Source organism: Halichoeres trimaculatus, unplaced genomic scaffold (assembly GCF_033239565.1).
Source record: "Halichoeres trimaculatus isolate MK-OKI-2021-1 unplaced genomic scaffold, fHalTri1.1 fHalTri1_scaffold_20, whole genome shotgun sequence".
In the NCBI taxonomy this organism is placed as follows: Eukaryota; Metazoa; Chordata; class Actinopteri; order Labriformes; family Labridae; genus Halichoeres; species Halichoeres trimaculatus.
Window position 1 is genome coordinate 5,372,166 of NW_027437198.1, and position 15,622 is coordinate 5,387,787.

A 15,622-nucleotide genomic window follows, 5' to 3' on the forward strand; every position below is an offset into this window, starting at 1 on the left:
CTGTCCATGCTGTCCACTTAGTCCAGCCACTCGTTGATTGTCTCACTGATGTCAAAGTGTGGCTTTCACTTAACATCTTGAGTCTTAATGAGAACAAGACTGAGGTAATGTTGTTTGGTCCAAGTTGCTGTTCCCTCCCCAACCTTGGCTCGTTATCACCATATCTTAAGGATTGTGTCACTAATCTGGGGGTCAAATTTGATCCCGATTTTAAATTTGAAAAACAGATCAGCAGTGTGGTGCAAAAAAGCTTTTGTCAGCTACGCCAAATAGCTAAAGTGAAACCTATTCTTTCTAAACCAGACTTGGAGAAACTAATCCACGCTTTTATTACATCACGCCTTGATTATTGCAACACTGGCTTCCCTTGCCCACCTCCAACTTGTGCAGAATGCCGCTACACGTCTGCAAACCCAGACCCGTAGGCGTGAGCACATCACCCCCATCTGGGTGTCCCTACACTGGCTCCCTGTGCAATACAGAATTAATTTTAAAATTCTTTTACTTGTTTATAAATGCCTGAAAAGCCTTGCCCCTCCCCTTATCTCTCTGACTTGCGATCCCTGAGATCAGCTGATCAGTTGCTGCTAGCGGTCCCTAAGACACGGCTAAAACTCAGAGGTGACAGAGCTTTTGCTGCCGCTGCCCCCAAGCTCTGGAACGAGATGCCTTTAAAGGTCAGACAGGCCTCCTCACTTCCTGTTTTCAAATCCCTCTTAAAAACACACTTTTACTCCGTGGCTCTTAATTTCTTATCATTTATCATGTGGGTGGTCTTGTTTTAAAGGCACTTGCAGTGAGCTTGTCTGCTTCTTAATTTGTATGTTTGATTGCTTGCTTTGCTTTGTTTGCAGAGGTTTTCTATATATATTTATACTGTGCAGCACTTTGACTACCCTCATTGGTTCTTTTAAATGTGCTATATAAATAAAGCTGTATTGCATTGTATTGTATTGTAAATAAACTGGCTTTGATCAGATGATTTGACCAGCTGAACTAGTGCTGAATTATCTAAAAATTATATATTGTGGTCATCTAGGTGTAGATGGGCGGGGATGTGGTCTACCAAGTGCTAATAATAAAAACACTCTAGTTTTTGAATGGGGTTTAGCCATTTGCAGGTACATGCATCAGCTGATCAAACAGATGTTCACCACAACACGCATGCAGGCACAAACAGAAGACAAAGCCCATGGATGTTTACCACAATTTACAAGCGTGTTTCACAGAGAGGTTTCAAGTTTTTTATGAGTTTATGTTTTATTCAGTTGGGCATATTTGGCAGAAAAAAAAACTCAGAAAAAAAAGGTGAGGTCCAGACCTCGCTGACCTCATACCTGGCTACAGCCATGAAGAGGACAGAGACAAAGGTCACACCCTGTGTTGTGCTCCTCACCTTGCTGTATTTGGATGGTTGGTATAGCTGCCTCTAGAGCTGCCAGAGACCTCCTGTGGTAGTCAGCCTGGGCCTCTAATAACTGAAAGACATACAGAGAAGTTACACAGTTCAAGTTATCGGCACATGGCTGAATAATGCAGTCAAAGTGGAATTTGAATCACATTTCCATTTTTGTTCCACAGAGCTGAAGAGCACTCACCATGACATAATAACGTGCATAATCTCCCTCTTTGGAAGCAAAGTTGTACATGTCTGCAGATAGCTGGTCCTGAGGGATGGAAACACATAATTCAACAACCATTCATGGCAAACCATACGGCAACCATCGGCCTACTGCGTCACTTTTCGGAAACTTTCATTAAGACAGAAGATGAGCTCCAGATGACAAAGCAATGACCTTTAATTACATGTTCCTAATAATGTGCACAGCATGACTGCTGCTGATCTGCCCCTGGTACAAAGCTCCCTTTGTTCAGTCACTTCATTAGTTATGATCCCACAGGGATGAGGAGGCCCTGACTGAAGGGTGGTGCAGAGATGTTGCATATGTCTTAATTAGTGCTGTCAGGAGTTAAAAAAAACTAATCTAATTAATTACAGGATTTGTAATTAATTAATCGAATTAATCACATTTTAATCTCATATCTGCTTAAGGTTCCCAAATAAAGAATTTGAAGTTTAGGACATTACAAATTGCAGTGATGACTAATCAAATGAAAACACCAAGAAGAGAAGATTTGTGAATCCACATTTTTTTCAACTGGCCCATATCAAAATAACCATGTTCCCTGTCATTGAACTCTATAGAAGTCAGTTCAATTACAACCATTTACTGAGTCTCAGTTTTACTGAGGCGGGGTCTGGTCTAGCAGAGCCTGACAATCAAAATCATGCTCGTAAGCTACTGTGGGTGAGAGCGGTGCTCTCTTTGGATGAGAGCTCAGCATGGATATGTGGAGAAGATGTGAGATGACAGAGGCATAGTGAGTTGCTGCAAGTCAGAAAAGTTCAGGCAGCTCACGTTCCAACTGAGGATGTGTAGCGGTAGTTCAGACAGAAAGAGCGGCGCAATCATGAGAAGAGACGATGAAGATGATAAAAAAAGTGTGTTTTTTCTGTTTTTTTGGATCAAAAACAGGAAGAGAGACATAAGTAGAGGTAGTTTTGGTGTTGACATAGTCAGAGAAAACAAGATTATTTGGGTCTTGAAAGATCGTTCAAGATGCTCTGATAATGTCTAGCAGCCAAAGAGTTAATCTTGGGTTAATTGTTATATTCCATTCTATATCCAAGTCATCATTTCCTTACCTTGCATATTTCTACTTTATTGAGCGCCTCGTCCATCTCATCTTTTAGGGAATCCACCTTAGCTGCCATCGTCTGGTTGTTGGACTTTAAGGCCTGATAATACCTGCAAGAATTAGCAGAGGTATATTTCATGCATGAAAATCTCATAAAAATATAAAATTCAGGGTTTAAACTGAACCTTTTTTTAAAAAGAAGGATAATGAACAGACTTGATTTTTCTCAGACATTAGTCAGTGTACCTCGTCTTGGCTGAGTCATAGTCCAGAACCAGTTTGGCCAGCTGCTTTCTCTGCTTCAGTATATTTGGAATCTCTATCTGTGAGAGGAAGTAGAGATTTATCACTCATGCAACACCTTTCCCATGAAAACATTTAGCAACACACAAACTTCTGTAGATTATAAAAGATAGTGTAACCAGCAGATTAAAAACAAAAAGGGTGTACAGAAAACACTCAAACCAGAAGCACATTAACAGCTTTATGTGGTTTCAGCAGAATGAGGAGGTCTGATCATCTGTTTTTACCTCGGCCAGCTGATTTAGAGGATCGAGGATGTCTCTCTCCAGCTGGACTTCATGCTGCATAAGCTCAGTAGCTAACCTGGTCTCAGCCTCTCCACACACATCCATCATCTTACTACACACACATACAGACACACAGAATAAAAAGATGAACATTTTTGTATTTTCTCACAGAAAAAAAATAAAACTGTACTGTAGTGACTTAAAAGTGCAGTGTGTAGTGTGTAGAAGTTGGCAGCATTTCACCCAACAGAAACAAAATGAGGAAATAAGATACAATGTTTATGTGAATCAGTATTTGGTACTAGGGGTGTAATTCTGTACCTATAACAGTACCTAACTCAGTACCTATCTCTAGCTGTGGGGCTGTTTTCCAAACCGCCTACTACATACTACCTGTGAATGTAGTATACAGTAGGCACTATATACTACCTACTGCTTTTGCTTGTAGTACGTAGTCTGACTGTTCTGTTGGGTCTGTTTTGTAGTTTACTACTCTGGTTTCCAGTCTCGGAAGGTGGAGCTACAGATGATGTTGGGTTTTTGCCTTTAATATAAATTTAAAAAACAAGCTATGGGCAGATCTCAGCATTTGGTTATTTGTTAACCATATCAAACAGAATCATCATTCTTGATTTCTAATCTTACACCAAAAGTTATATCATTGACTGAAAATAAATCTGAAAGGGATTCTTATTTTTTTACAGCTGATGGAAAAACCACTTCTTGAAAATCCATGTATGGTTTAAAAAGTGAATTAGTGATTTATATGGGCTAATGAATTTGTAGAGGAAAACACCTCTTTAACGACTGGAAGTGACAAGATTTACAAGTATTTCTTCGTATCACTTCTATCTTATGGACGGTCAAACGTTAGTGTTGTTGTATTGTAGTTTTAATGCTGACTCATTCCAGTAGATGGCGGTAATTCACCAAAACTTTCCACTGCATGGACAAACAGCATTAGCACCGTCCATTGCAGTTCAGTAGGACATCCAGGGATTTTTAGTACACTGCAGATTTTGCAAGTTTTTGCATACTGACTACTACAGACTGAATTTCAGCCAAAATAGTAGGCACTGTTAGTGTAGTAGGCCGTTTGGAACACAGCCTGGGTCTTGCTTACAGAGGCAGACATAACGAATGGCCATGTTTGTCTACGGCAGAAAGAGCAAAATGCAGTTTTCAATATGAGCCTGGACACCGGCCCTGAAATCTACCTGGAAGTCAGGCAGAGAAGAAGAGAGGGGGCAGATGTTGATTTTACAGTAGAAGAGGCCAACAGCTGTTGTTGTGAAAGAAGAAGAAAAATAAGAGAGTTTTTTGTTGCTTTGCACAAAAGAATTGGTACTTAAAGTAATTTCTGATGGAGAACCACAAACATGCATCACATTAGAGTAAATCATCAGATTTTGCTCCAAAAAGATTAGGAAGACATGGAGAAAAACCGGGACAGACAACGACTAAAAGGAGAGTAAACATGGGTTTAGAGTTTTCAGGCTGGGAGTCATCAATGAAAAACTTTTCTGGTCCACTTGGGAGGGGTATTGGATAAGGTACTTTTATCGGTACCTACCAAAGTCCATCTGTAGTACCGAGTACCGATTCACGTAAAATCAAACTGTAGCATGTTTAGGTACCTAAACGCATCCTTGAGACTGTGAGAGAATGGAAGAGTAGGAGATTTTCCATGCAGGACATGAACACAGCATTGCAAAGTTATTGAGTAGATATTGAGAAATAAATATGTTAAAATGAAAAACTTTTGAGATTTTAGTATTAAACAAATTAATACTTATTACAACATTAACACACAAAAGTATCGACAATTGGTACTGTTGAGTACCGATACCGATTCCCAGGTACCACGTATCGGTATCATATTGTTTCAATTGTGAAAGGCGCCCATCCCTATACTGCTCAGGTAAAGGTGACACGTAACGTTGGAGAATGTTTCCGTAGCAACGTTTGTTGGTTGTAAAGGCCATTGTTTATTGTTTCTGGTACAGTTTAACAAACTTCGTTGTTTCTCTGAGAGTTTTCTTTCCTCTCTGACAGTCAGAGGTGGATTGGTGCTTCATTGTTGAAGGCTAGCTCTGTCAAACAGAACATGAGCTATCAGAGGGTGATGTGTCTGTCATGGAGCTTTCTGCCTGTTGTTTCTCCAGCTATGAGACATGTCCCTCAGCATCAACGCCATCAACATGATGATCAGAATAAATGAGGCCATCTTCAGGATCCCCTTTGATCTGCAAAGACTAAGAGTCACTGAGTGATGGGATGTTTTAGGAACAGATGGGCTCATTCTGAAATCTGAATGATTTCCCTAAAATTCTGATTTCTACACACTGCACCTTTAAGTCACATCTTGGTCACACAGGATGGATTGAATTTCTTTCTAGGACAGTTGGACACAGTTGAAACTGCTTTAAAATGTAGTAAAAAGTCTCCAGCTGTTGCATCTCACCCAATCAGACTCTCATCTCCCAGCTGAGTCCCTCCCTCCTGCATGGCCTGGGACAGCGCGGTCAACGGCAGCTTTTTCTGCACATGAACAAACAGAAAAGCTGTCAAATAAATAAATAAATGATGATTAGCTCCATGCATTTAAAGCAAAGTAGCACACAGACATATACTCCTGTCAGCTTTATTCAGAGTGAGTGGCATGGGCAGGTCTGTTATTCAGTGAAAGTGAAGCTGGAAAGAGGCCAGAGCTACATATTTTCCTCCTTAGTCTCTGTCATATCATTGTGTTACGTAACCAGAGACACTATGTGTTCCTAGCAGAAGATAGCGTCTCCTTGCTAATACTGGGGAAAGTTTCACAGTGATTCAGACGCATGGCATCCTAGCATCTCCGTGAGTGCTTCTGACAGCAAATAAAAAGTTTCCAAATAAAGACTCTGACGTTCAATGAGCTGGAATCACAGTAAGCTACAAAGAAAAAGTTGTGACAGCTCAGCTCTGTGATGATTCGAGGAAAACTGATTCTTCTTACGTGTCTCTTCTCCGTGTCTGTGCCCAGTTGACCCTGCAGACAGGACACCAGCCTCTTGTGTGTGTTGTGTGACACCAGGCGCACCAACTCCATCCGCCTCTCGATCTGTGTGCGACACAAAATGACACAAATTTAAGAAAAACATAGAAGAGGCCTACGTGGAGGAAGCTAGTCTCCCTGTGTAATGACAGACACACATTTTCCTGTTTGACAGAAACAACCACGGTGAGAGCAACAAATCAAACACAGCAGCTGCTCTGACACACATCCCTCTTTGAAACTCCAGCTCTACTCTTGTGTTTGAAAGACGATGAAGGATGTGAGAGCTGTTTGTCTTACTCTGTTCAGCCGGCAGTGTTCAGAGGTACACTGCTAAAAAATGTTATTTTACAGAAAATGGTCTGTAATTTTTAAGAGATTTTTCCTTTTTTTTCCTAGAAAACAACAAAATGCTCTTAGATTTACTGATATTTTCAGTAATTTTACACAGTCAAAAAAACAAAACAAAACAGAATTTTAGGGTTATTAACCCTTAAATTTTGAAGCATTTTTTCTGTTTTTCAATAGAACTGTAAAATTACAGAAAATATCTGTACATTTTTCCTTTTTTTCCTAGAAAACAAAATGCTCGTAGATTTACTGATATTTTCAGTAATTTTGCAGTCAAAAAACAACAGAAAACAGAATTTTACGGTTATAAACCCTTAAATTTTGAAGCATTTTTTCTGTTTTTCAATAGAACTGTAAAATTACAGAAAAAATCTGTACATTTTTCCTTCCTTTTTTTGTAGAAAACAAAATGCTTGTAGATTTACTGATATTTTCAGTAATTTAACACAGTCAAAAAACAAAAAAACAAACAAACAGAATTTTAGGGGTTATCAACCTTTAAATTTTAAAGTATTTTAATCTGTTTTTCAAAAACATAGTAAAAAACTGTAAAATTACAGAAAACATCTGTACATTTTTCCTTTATTCCTAGAAAACAAAATGCTTGTAAATTTACTGATATTTTCAGTAATTTTACACAGTCAAAAAAAAACAACAGAAAACAGAATTTTAGTTATAAACTCTTAAATTTTGAAGCATTTTTTCTGTTTTTCAAAAACAGTGTAAAAAACTGTAAAATTACAGAAAATATCTGTAAAAAATGATAAAAGTACTGGCAGCAAAGTTTCCAGACAAATACCATAAAATTACAGCCAAACCCTGTAACATAGAACTACATAAAAAAACTGTAAAAATCCAGTAATTAACTTTTTTTTTTTAAACCTCCAAACAGAACACACTCCTAAAAACACTTTTCTCTCATGCATCACTGGTCATTTTGTCCTCCATCAGTTTGTGTCCCTAAATTTTACTATTTTCATTTTATTTCACAGCAAAGTCATTTTTATTGTGACAGTGCTTGCAACCATGAGTGAGGAGGACACACTGTGGATATGAGACCCTGCTATACGGGGGGCACAGCATGTTTGTGCTCCACGGCGCGGACCGACTATCTGTGCTCCAAGGAGTGGACCAGCTCTTTGTGCTCCATGGGGACGGACTGGCTGTCTGCGCTCCAGGCGGCGGACCTGTAGCAGTATAACATTAAAGTAGAACTAAAGTGTTTTTTTGTCACAATCACAATATCCTTGGTAGAGGTCTGTGCTCTCTTAGTGTTTTTCTAGTTAAATACATTTATCATTGAGTATCTTTAGAATAGCCCTGCATCTCTTTATCTGAAACTCACAGCATGGCAGCAGTTTTCATCATTAAAGTGGACATATCATGCTTGTTTTTCCTTTTCAGCATGACAGACTAGGATGCTTGTAAAGCATTTCTGCCCTTAGTACAAGTCATTTAGTTCCTTCATTTTCCCACAATAGCGTTCTCAATATGCTCAGTTTAGGCCATTCTGAAGATCTCGTTGAAACGCTCCATTTCCAGAATGACCTCCAGTAACCTCACAACGTCACAGCCCTTTGTGCTCTGATTGGTCAGTTCTATCTAGGGGCGGAGGGGGTAGAGCCAGGGGGCAGTTTTTGCAGCATGGCAGTATTTACAAAATCGCCATATTGGATGGAGCAGACCGAGCGAGTTTGCTGTTTGCCAAAACTTCACTGTAAGGCATTGATAGCACTAATAAAATGGCAGAGTGTAGGATACGTCCTTTTGTATTGGACCCCAAGTCAGACCCGGACGGTTCTGCAGCTCAGGAGGAAGAAAATCTACCTCAACACAGATCATCTCAGGACGCTTCAGTGTGGTGAGTCAAGCCGGTACTGTAACATGTATAGTTTATACGTGGAAATATAGGCAGACTTCACCAATAAACTATTTCTATAACAGGGCTCCATCCTGCTCCTTCACTTTTCTCTGTCTGTTTTCTCCATCATGCTGAAAGTGTAGACTAAAGATCGCCTCTACCGTCAGTTCGTCACTATGTTAGCACTCAGTCAAGCTAGCCAGAGCTAGTAGGGAGCTGTATTTATACTCGGCTCTTGGTGGGTGTATCCCTCAGTGGCGGTTGTGTGACTAACTGACATCACAGAGGAGGAGCTGCTTTATCAGATTGCTCCAATAAAAAGAAAGGATCCTCGTGTCATCATGAAGGTCGAAATCTTGAAGCCAAATGTCAATGACCTATTTTCAGAGGCATCAAATCTCATTCTAGGATATCAGAAAAAATACAATATCTCATTTTTTGAGTAGTTTAAGTATTAAATCATGGATCAGCATGATATGTCCCCTTTAAGAATAACTATATAGAAATAAATCTTAATGCAGATGGTTCTGCTTTGCTTCTCAGGGTTTTTAAAGGTCATTTAGCATTTCAGTCTATTTCATGATCAAGAAAAAGTCACACACTACACATTGGTTTCAGTTAGCAGTGCTGGTCTGACAATCAGCTAAAATTATACTATAACAAATACACATGACTACTGTTTGTTCCTGGTGTTGAATTGTTTTTGCTTTGACTTGTCTTATGATTCAAGTGACTGTAAAAGCTGCCATCTTTGGCTTTGTCTGACAGGTCATTCAGTATCAACACATCTGTATCTGTGTGGACAAAGCCAAAGACGGCAGCTTTTACAGTAACTCGAAACATCAGGTTCTGCTCTTCGAGTAAACAGCCCAGCCAACTAATTACATGAAGCTGCTGCAAGAAAGAGCAAACAAGTCAAAAGCCCTCAGACCAGAGGGCCTTCTTAGCATAAAGCTCTTTGATGTCAGATTAACAGTGTGTCCTTGAATGCACCTCCAGTGAGAGTTAATAAGAATGTGATCACTCATTTCTACAAAGCCAGTGGCTGAACAAAAGTACAAAAGTTGATTGGTGTACTCCTGAAAATGTAATCCACTGTATACAGCTATATTTCCAAAAGACTGAGGTTTGTTTTCCAAGTGCAGCACTTTATTATTCAAAATGAACATTTAAATGAAGTTCATGAATCTTATCATAAACTTACAATAATGTGTCAAATTTTTAGCGTGACATGCTGATGGTGCACCCAACGACCCGCCTGCCGTTTATTCACTTCCTCTTCCTGTTTCAGAGTAAACATCCAGATGTGGCACATCATTTGCTTTCTGATCCCCATCTTACTGTCGCTCCTCTTCCTTTACTTTTATCCTCACTAATTTGCTCCCTTTACAGCCAGCCTGGCGCTCCTTTGCTCACTCTCACAGACACACACACACACACACACTCTTTGCCCCCTCCCTCTTCCTGCAGCTGTCTCGCCATGCCAGACCACAGCTGGAATTGGCTTCCTCGCATGGATTCAATTGATGCGCTCATCATTCAGCTGATCCCCAGTTCTGATTAATGCAGGTAAGTCGAGCTCCCAGACCTCCGTAAAATCAGTGCCAAATAGGGATGGATCAGAGTGATTGCAGCTTGAAGGGTACAGTGGAATGGACACACTTTGAGGCTGCATTTGTCTCTGCTCCTGGAAAACTTTTTCCTCTAAGGTTACACAAAAAAAGACATTGAAGAGATACTCCAAATATACAACCTATGAGGGCTGGGACGGAACGCTTTTCTACCAATTCAATTCTTCTGGGGTTTTTAGAGTGCTAGAAATAAAAAAAAAAATTGCAATTCTTCAATATTTCTGATTTCTGACATTTTCAGTTAATTTTTTTAACACTACATCATGTAAAAAAAAAAAAATTCCCCAGAAATGCTCATTGTGTGTGTCAGTTTTTTGGATTTATTCAGGGGGTCTGACATCTTTTTTCCAATCCAGCTTATAAAGAAAAGTCTAAAATGAAGGATTCAAATTTGAAAAAAAAAAAAAAATCACATACATAAAAAAATCACAATTTTAAGTTGTTTAACAAAAAAATCCAGATACTACAATGCATCATTTTTTCTCCCACCCCTACAACCTATTACATCTCTGATGACCGTATCCTTAAGTGATCTCAGTTGGTCACAAAAAGCGGATAAAAACTCTTACACACATAGGGATCACCCCGACACACTGAAGTCATCATGGCTAAAATAAAGCAGGAAAACTCAGCCAGGAGTCAATCCTTCCTCCTGACAAGCACATGCACACACACACTTCAGTTATTAACCGCAGTGAGACAATCCCTCCACCCTGCCTCTCCAGTTATGAAACCGTCCAAAGGTTTACAAGCAAGCTATCTGCATTTTCCCCTCCACAAAGCAATGAAAACAATGAACCGAGCTAGCGGGCGACCTCTGACCCGCTACAGCAGAAAATAGGGAACGCTCAGTGAGTCAGAGAGGAACCCGGTGGGTGGATTCAGTTTTGTTTTCTGGCTCGAGGCTGCAGCTCTGGCGGTGGAGCTGTGGTAAACTGACAGGCTGCTGGCTGACCTTGTTGGCAGGATTGCTAACAGTCTCGCTAGTTGATGACGGAGCAGAAACAGGAATCAAGAGCAACAATCGTCCAAACAGTCATGTTTGTTTGAAAGGGAAGCATTAAGGCTAGGGAACTCATATGGGTTTGCCTGAGTCCACGCCTACATAAGGAAATCAGTATCATCCTACTGCTAGTCTGTTAGATATGGAAATACATCCAGCATGTCTGCTAGCATAACAGTTATTTGCATAATACTGATGATTTCCCAGATTTAGCTCATTCACACCAAAACAACAGAAACTTTTCAAACCAGGAACTTTTTTCAGATCTGATAAGGTTCCTTCAGCACACTGTTGTTTGCAATTCCACTGATGGTTTCAGACCTGTCTACTCTCATGTGAAAACAGTCTGATTATTGACGGTGGACCCAACTGAAAAGTGCAGAAAGCCCAACTACAAAGCTCCTGTTCTGTGAAAAAGTACTCTGACCTTCAGGAACCTTTTAGTGGTCATTATTCAGTCTCAGGGAATAAGTTTCAGGCCTGCATTGGTAGCACACCAAGTACATCTTTAAATCCCTTGTACCTTGAGAAAGTTTTTGTGGTGGAAATCAAATTATGAGTCAGAACCTAGCGTTAGCCCACACGGAACAAACAGGCTTGGTTGAGCACTCACAAGTAGTACATTTTAGGACAAAATCTGCTGAAAGAAGCTCTGCTGTTTTGATTTAGACCGAGGAGTTCCCACACTTCCCACTTCATTGATAAGTCTCTCCTCATTCATGTTTGGCTGTAAAACCTCAAACCTGTTGACTCCTGGTCTGGCTCTGCTCATTATGTCCATTTGTCGTCCTAGTCAAGCTAAATATGATCTGGTTTTGTCACAGTTTGTTTCATTGTGAAAGTCACTGGGTGTATGTAGATAGTTCCCAGTCACGACTTCCTGTTCCCCTTGATCTTTCCTATGCTGAATTTATGCATAACAGCTCCGCGTCCGGGAAAAATGGGATGGCTTGAATGGGAATCTATCTGATCTGTTGCTGTGACGGAGCAGAGACGGACTGGAGAGGCATCTGGTGAATTTCAGCCGTTTGACACAAATGTGAAATACTGCAGCTTAGGAATAGACTGGTTAGGATGTCTGATCAGAGAGTCACTAAAAATATGTTGAATTAAAATTTGTATTTAAAACTAGTAACACATCATTAATTTTTCAAAATAAGAGACTTTGTGACATTAAGACAGTTAAGAGTTCTATGTAAACTAAATACAGACAGAAATGGTCTGTTGATATATGATGTAACCAAAACTATTAACATATTGTCTTATGAAGAATAGTTTTGATGCAGAGTTCCCCAGTATAAAGTAGTATAAAAAAGTTAAGGAAATCGGCACTGATCGATCGGTGCATGTCTAGTTAGGGTGAATATTTTTTATAGAGCTGAGAAAAGATCTTGCAACTATGAAACTGTTATGAATGTATATTTCCCAAACAATGCAACTGTGTTTCTGGTGTCTTAGGACGCGGTCACACTGGTCATCCAAACCGTGCCATGCCTAGGCACGACTGCCCCCCACAGCGCCATTCCCCAGCTGGAGAGTACGGCCAGTAGGGATGTGGAGATTAATCGATATCGATCGTGATCGAGATACATATGTACAAGATACGAGTGTATCGATTCATTCAGTGTGTATCCATGTGATGACGGCTTATAATCGTGATGCATCGCGATCGCTGTGTCTAATCGGTAATCTTCAAAGTTGCATCGGTTTTTACACGTTGTCCTGCATTCTGTCTTGTGTTTCCGAGGCATCTTGAATGCACCATCATTATTTTGCGATTTGTTTTGAAGCGGAAGCTGTATGCGCATGTGCACACACACTCTGTGCTACAAGTTACAACAACAACATGGCGGAGGGCAGCAGCGGCAGCGCTAAGTTACAAGAGAATCAGATTTTTAACGCACCCTCTAAGTTCAAATCCATTGTTTGGAAGTACTATGGATTTTACAAGAAAGATGGCAAACTTGACAAGACGCACGTTATTTTTCAAGAATGCAGTGCTTCTAAACCTTACAACGGCAGCACAACAAACATGGGAGTTCGCTTGAGACAACATGGTATCGATGTCGCGAATATGACTACTACCGTTGCCGCAAAGAAGGAGGCTTACAAGACAAGTGAGACTGAGAACGGGAAGATCACAAGTTATTATGGCAACAACAGTTAAGCTACTACTTTTGCAGCGAGCTCTACCCGTGCTAAACAGATAACTGAGGCCATTGCCTATTTCATCTGCAAAGACCTCCGGTTTGATTCCATTTCTATCCCCCAGAGCTGTGATGGTCCTTAAAATTCAAAAGTTGGAGTAGCACTGGTATTGTGCTGTAGTTGTATTTAATTGCAGAGGTTAAGTCCACAACATATAAGCTCTGACAGTGTGATCATAAATTGGATTTGTCTGGCAGAAAGTGATATAGACATTGGGGGAGGGGGGAAATAATCGATAACGTGATATATTTTTTTGCTTTACATTGAATCGCATTTGATTGAACTTATTTATTGAAGTGCATCGCAAACAGGTGTATCGCATCATATCGGGAACAGGGTGAATCATACATCGTATCAGGATGAGGGGTGAATTGTATAGTATCAAACTGGGATGGAGGGTGAATCATATCGTTTCGTATCGATAACGGGGATTAATCATAAGTATCGTATCGGCAGGGATTCAGTGTATCGCAGATTATATTGTATCGTTGGCGGGGCATCGAGATGCGTATCTAATCGCCACAGTAATGGAGATCCACACCCCTAACGGCAAGCGGTCACAGTACCCCTACATGAACCAGACTTTAGCGGGTATCACACGCGCATGGCTCGCCTACGTCATCGTAAGCGTCTGATTACAAGAAGCACGATCTCACCAGAGTCAGCACAATAAGACACAGAGAGCACTGCTGCAACTTTAGAGACTTTTGGACTTATGGCAAGTTGTTTTCACCCGACACAGCCCTCTAACACCCCCGCTTTGTTTAAAATGATTGTCGAGAGATGCGCTCGCAGTGATTGTATGTCAAGGATCACACGCGCTGTCCGCGTGCTTGTGCTCGTGCATGAAGTAAAATGTGCGGAAGCCCACCTCTCTGAAGCGTGCCAAAGCACGGAAGCTAATCGTGCTTGAGCACGGCAGGGTTGCGGTCACACTGGCCATTCCAAACGTGCTTTAGGGCGGAAGCGTGCTTAGGCACGGCACGGTTGGCCAGTATGACCATGTCCTTATAAACCCATGGGGGTTGGGCACTTTTTGAGCATTACACATAAATAAAATGCAATCAATCAATATACCCAGCTTTCAGACAGAGCAGTATCTGCTATCCTAATCTAAGTAGGTGTTGTCTGTTAAAACATGCTGCATGAACTGATTTCAATTTGGTATCAACCATTTCATCTTTTAGGAAACAGATCATCAGAAAGACCAAGCCCCAATGGAGTTGTTATTTTATCTCACAGACAGAAACCTGCTTAGCATACACTATCAGATATGAGCACTCTCAAATCTCCACAACAATAAAAGTCTATTGTGAATCTTGACTGGTATTCAAATGCGGTGACATCAGTCTGTCTCTGTTGTATGAAGCAGGGTGAGCAGCAGTGAAACCAAGCCTGTGAGCCTCCTCAACTTTCCCACTGAGGCAGGACGTGTCAGAACATGAAACATGTCTTAGCCTAAGGACTGTGGAAAAACTGAGGGAAAAAATACTACCACACCATGGAAATCTGAGTGTCAAATTTCAGGTTCAGAAAAATGGGGGTCTGGGGACGGGGGAAGGAAAAACTATTCTTTCTCTGCTCATGTTTGGAAAGAGGGAAACTTCCCCAGAACAGGGCCATTAAATCAAAACTGATTCACCAATCTGAGGCTCATCAACTTGACTTTAACCATGTTGGATATCTGCAACATGAGTGAGACTACAACGTGGAGACCAGCAACCTTAAGCTTAAGTTGTTGTTATTGTGCCAAAAAGCCACTTTCACAGTGCTGAGCGCCTGACAATCACATTCCTCATTGAGAGCTGGAGCTACAGGAATGTCAAACGCTGCACAAAGCTCCGGTCGTTCAGGACCAAAGACCAGAGAAAGGGCTCTCTGACAGGGCTGGGTCAGGTTCTTTTGGGAACTGTAGTACTTGTACAAGCAAAAAAAAGTTTTGCTTTAAAGATCAAGCCTTTCCTTTCTCTAAGAGAGAAAAAATGTTGCTAACCGCTTGTCATTTGTGTTCCTGAGTGTTTCTCAAACCATGAGGGGTTCATAGTTCACTCCTTCATGTCATAAAACTCTGACTGCTGGAATAAACGAGGGCTTTAAACCTTAACTTTATATTTCCTTCCACAAAAAGCTTCCTGTGTTAACATGCTCACTCTTTAGCAGTCTTTTTTTTTATATTTCTTGTTTTTCAAGCAGTGATCTCATAGTTTCACTCACAGAGTACTCCCTTCCCCCAACATGCAAAAACACACTCACACACCGACTCCTACGCGCACACACACAGAATGCACAGGGTACACCCAGTGT

At 40.7% G+C, this 15,622-nt stretch overlaps 1 protein-coding gene across 1 annotated transcript in view; it reads right to left on the reverse strand.

The window, feature by feature from the left end:
• The window catches only part of arhgap17b (Rho GTPase activating protein 17b), a 45,811-nt gene that overhangs the window by 16,986 nt on the left and 13,203 nt on the right, over positions 1-15,622 (reverse strand). Inside the window, exons 4-10 of the mRNA XM_074696057.1 lie at positions 6,226-6,330; positions 5,695-5,771; positions 3,231-3,342; positions 2,947-3,023; positions 2,708-2,810; positions 1,599-1,667; positions 1,397-1,478 (exon numbers count right to left, since the gene is read on the reverse strand). Of these exons, the coding sequence (XP_074552158.1) occupies positions 1,397-1,478; positions 1,599-1,667; positions 2,708-2,810; positions 2,947-3,023; positions 3,231-3,342; positions 5,695-5,771; positions 6,226-6,330 (625 nt within the window). The remainder of the gene's footprint in view (positions 1-1,396; positions 1,479-1,598; positions 1,668-2,707; positions 2,811-2,946; positions 3,024-3,230; positions 3,343-5,694; positions 5,772-6,225; positions 6,331-15,622) is intronic.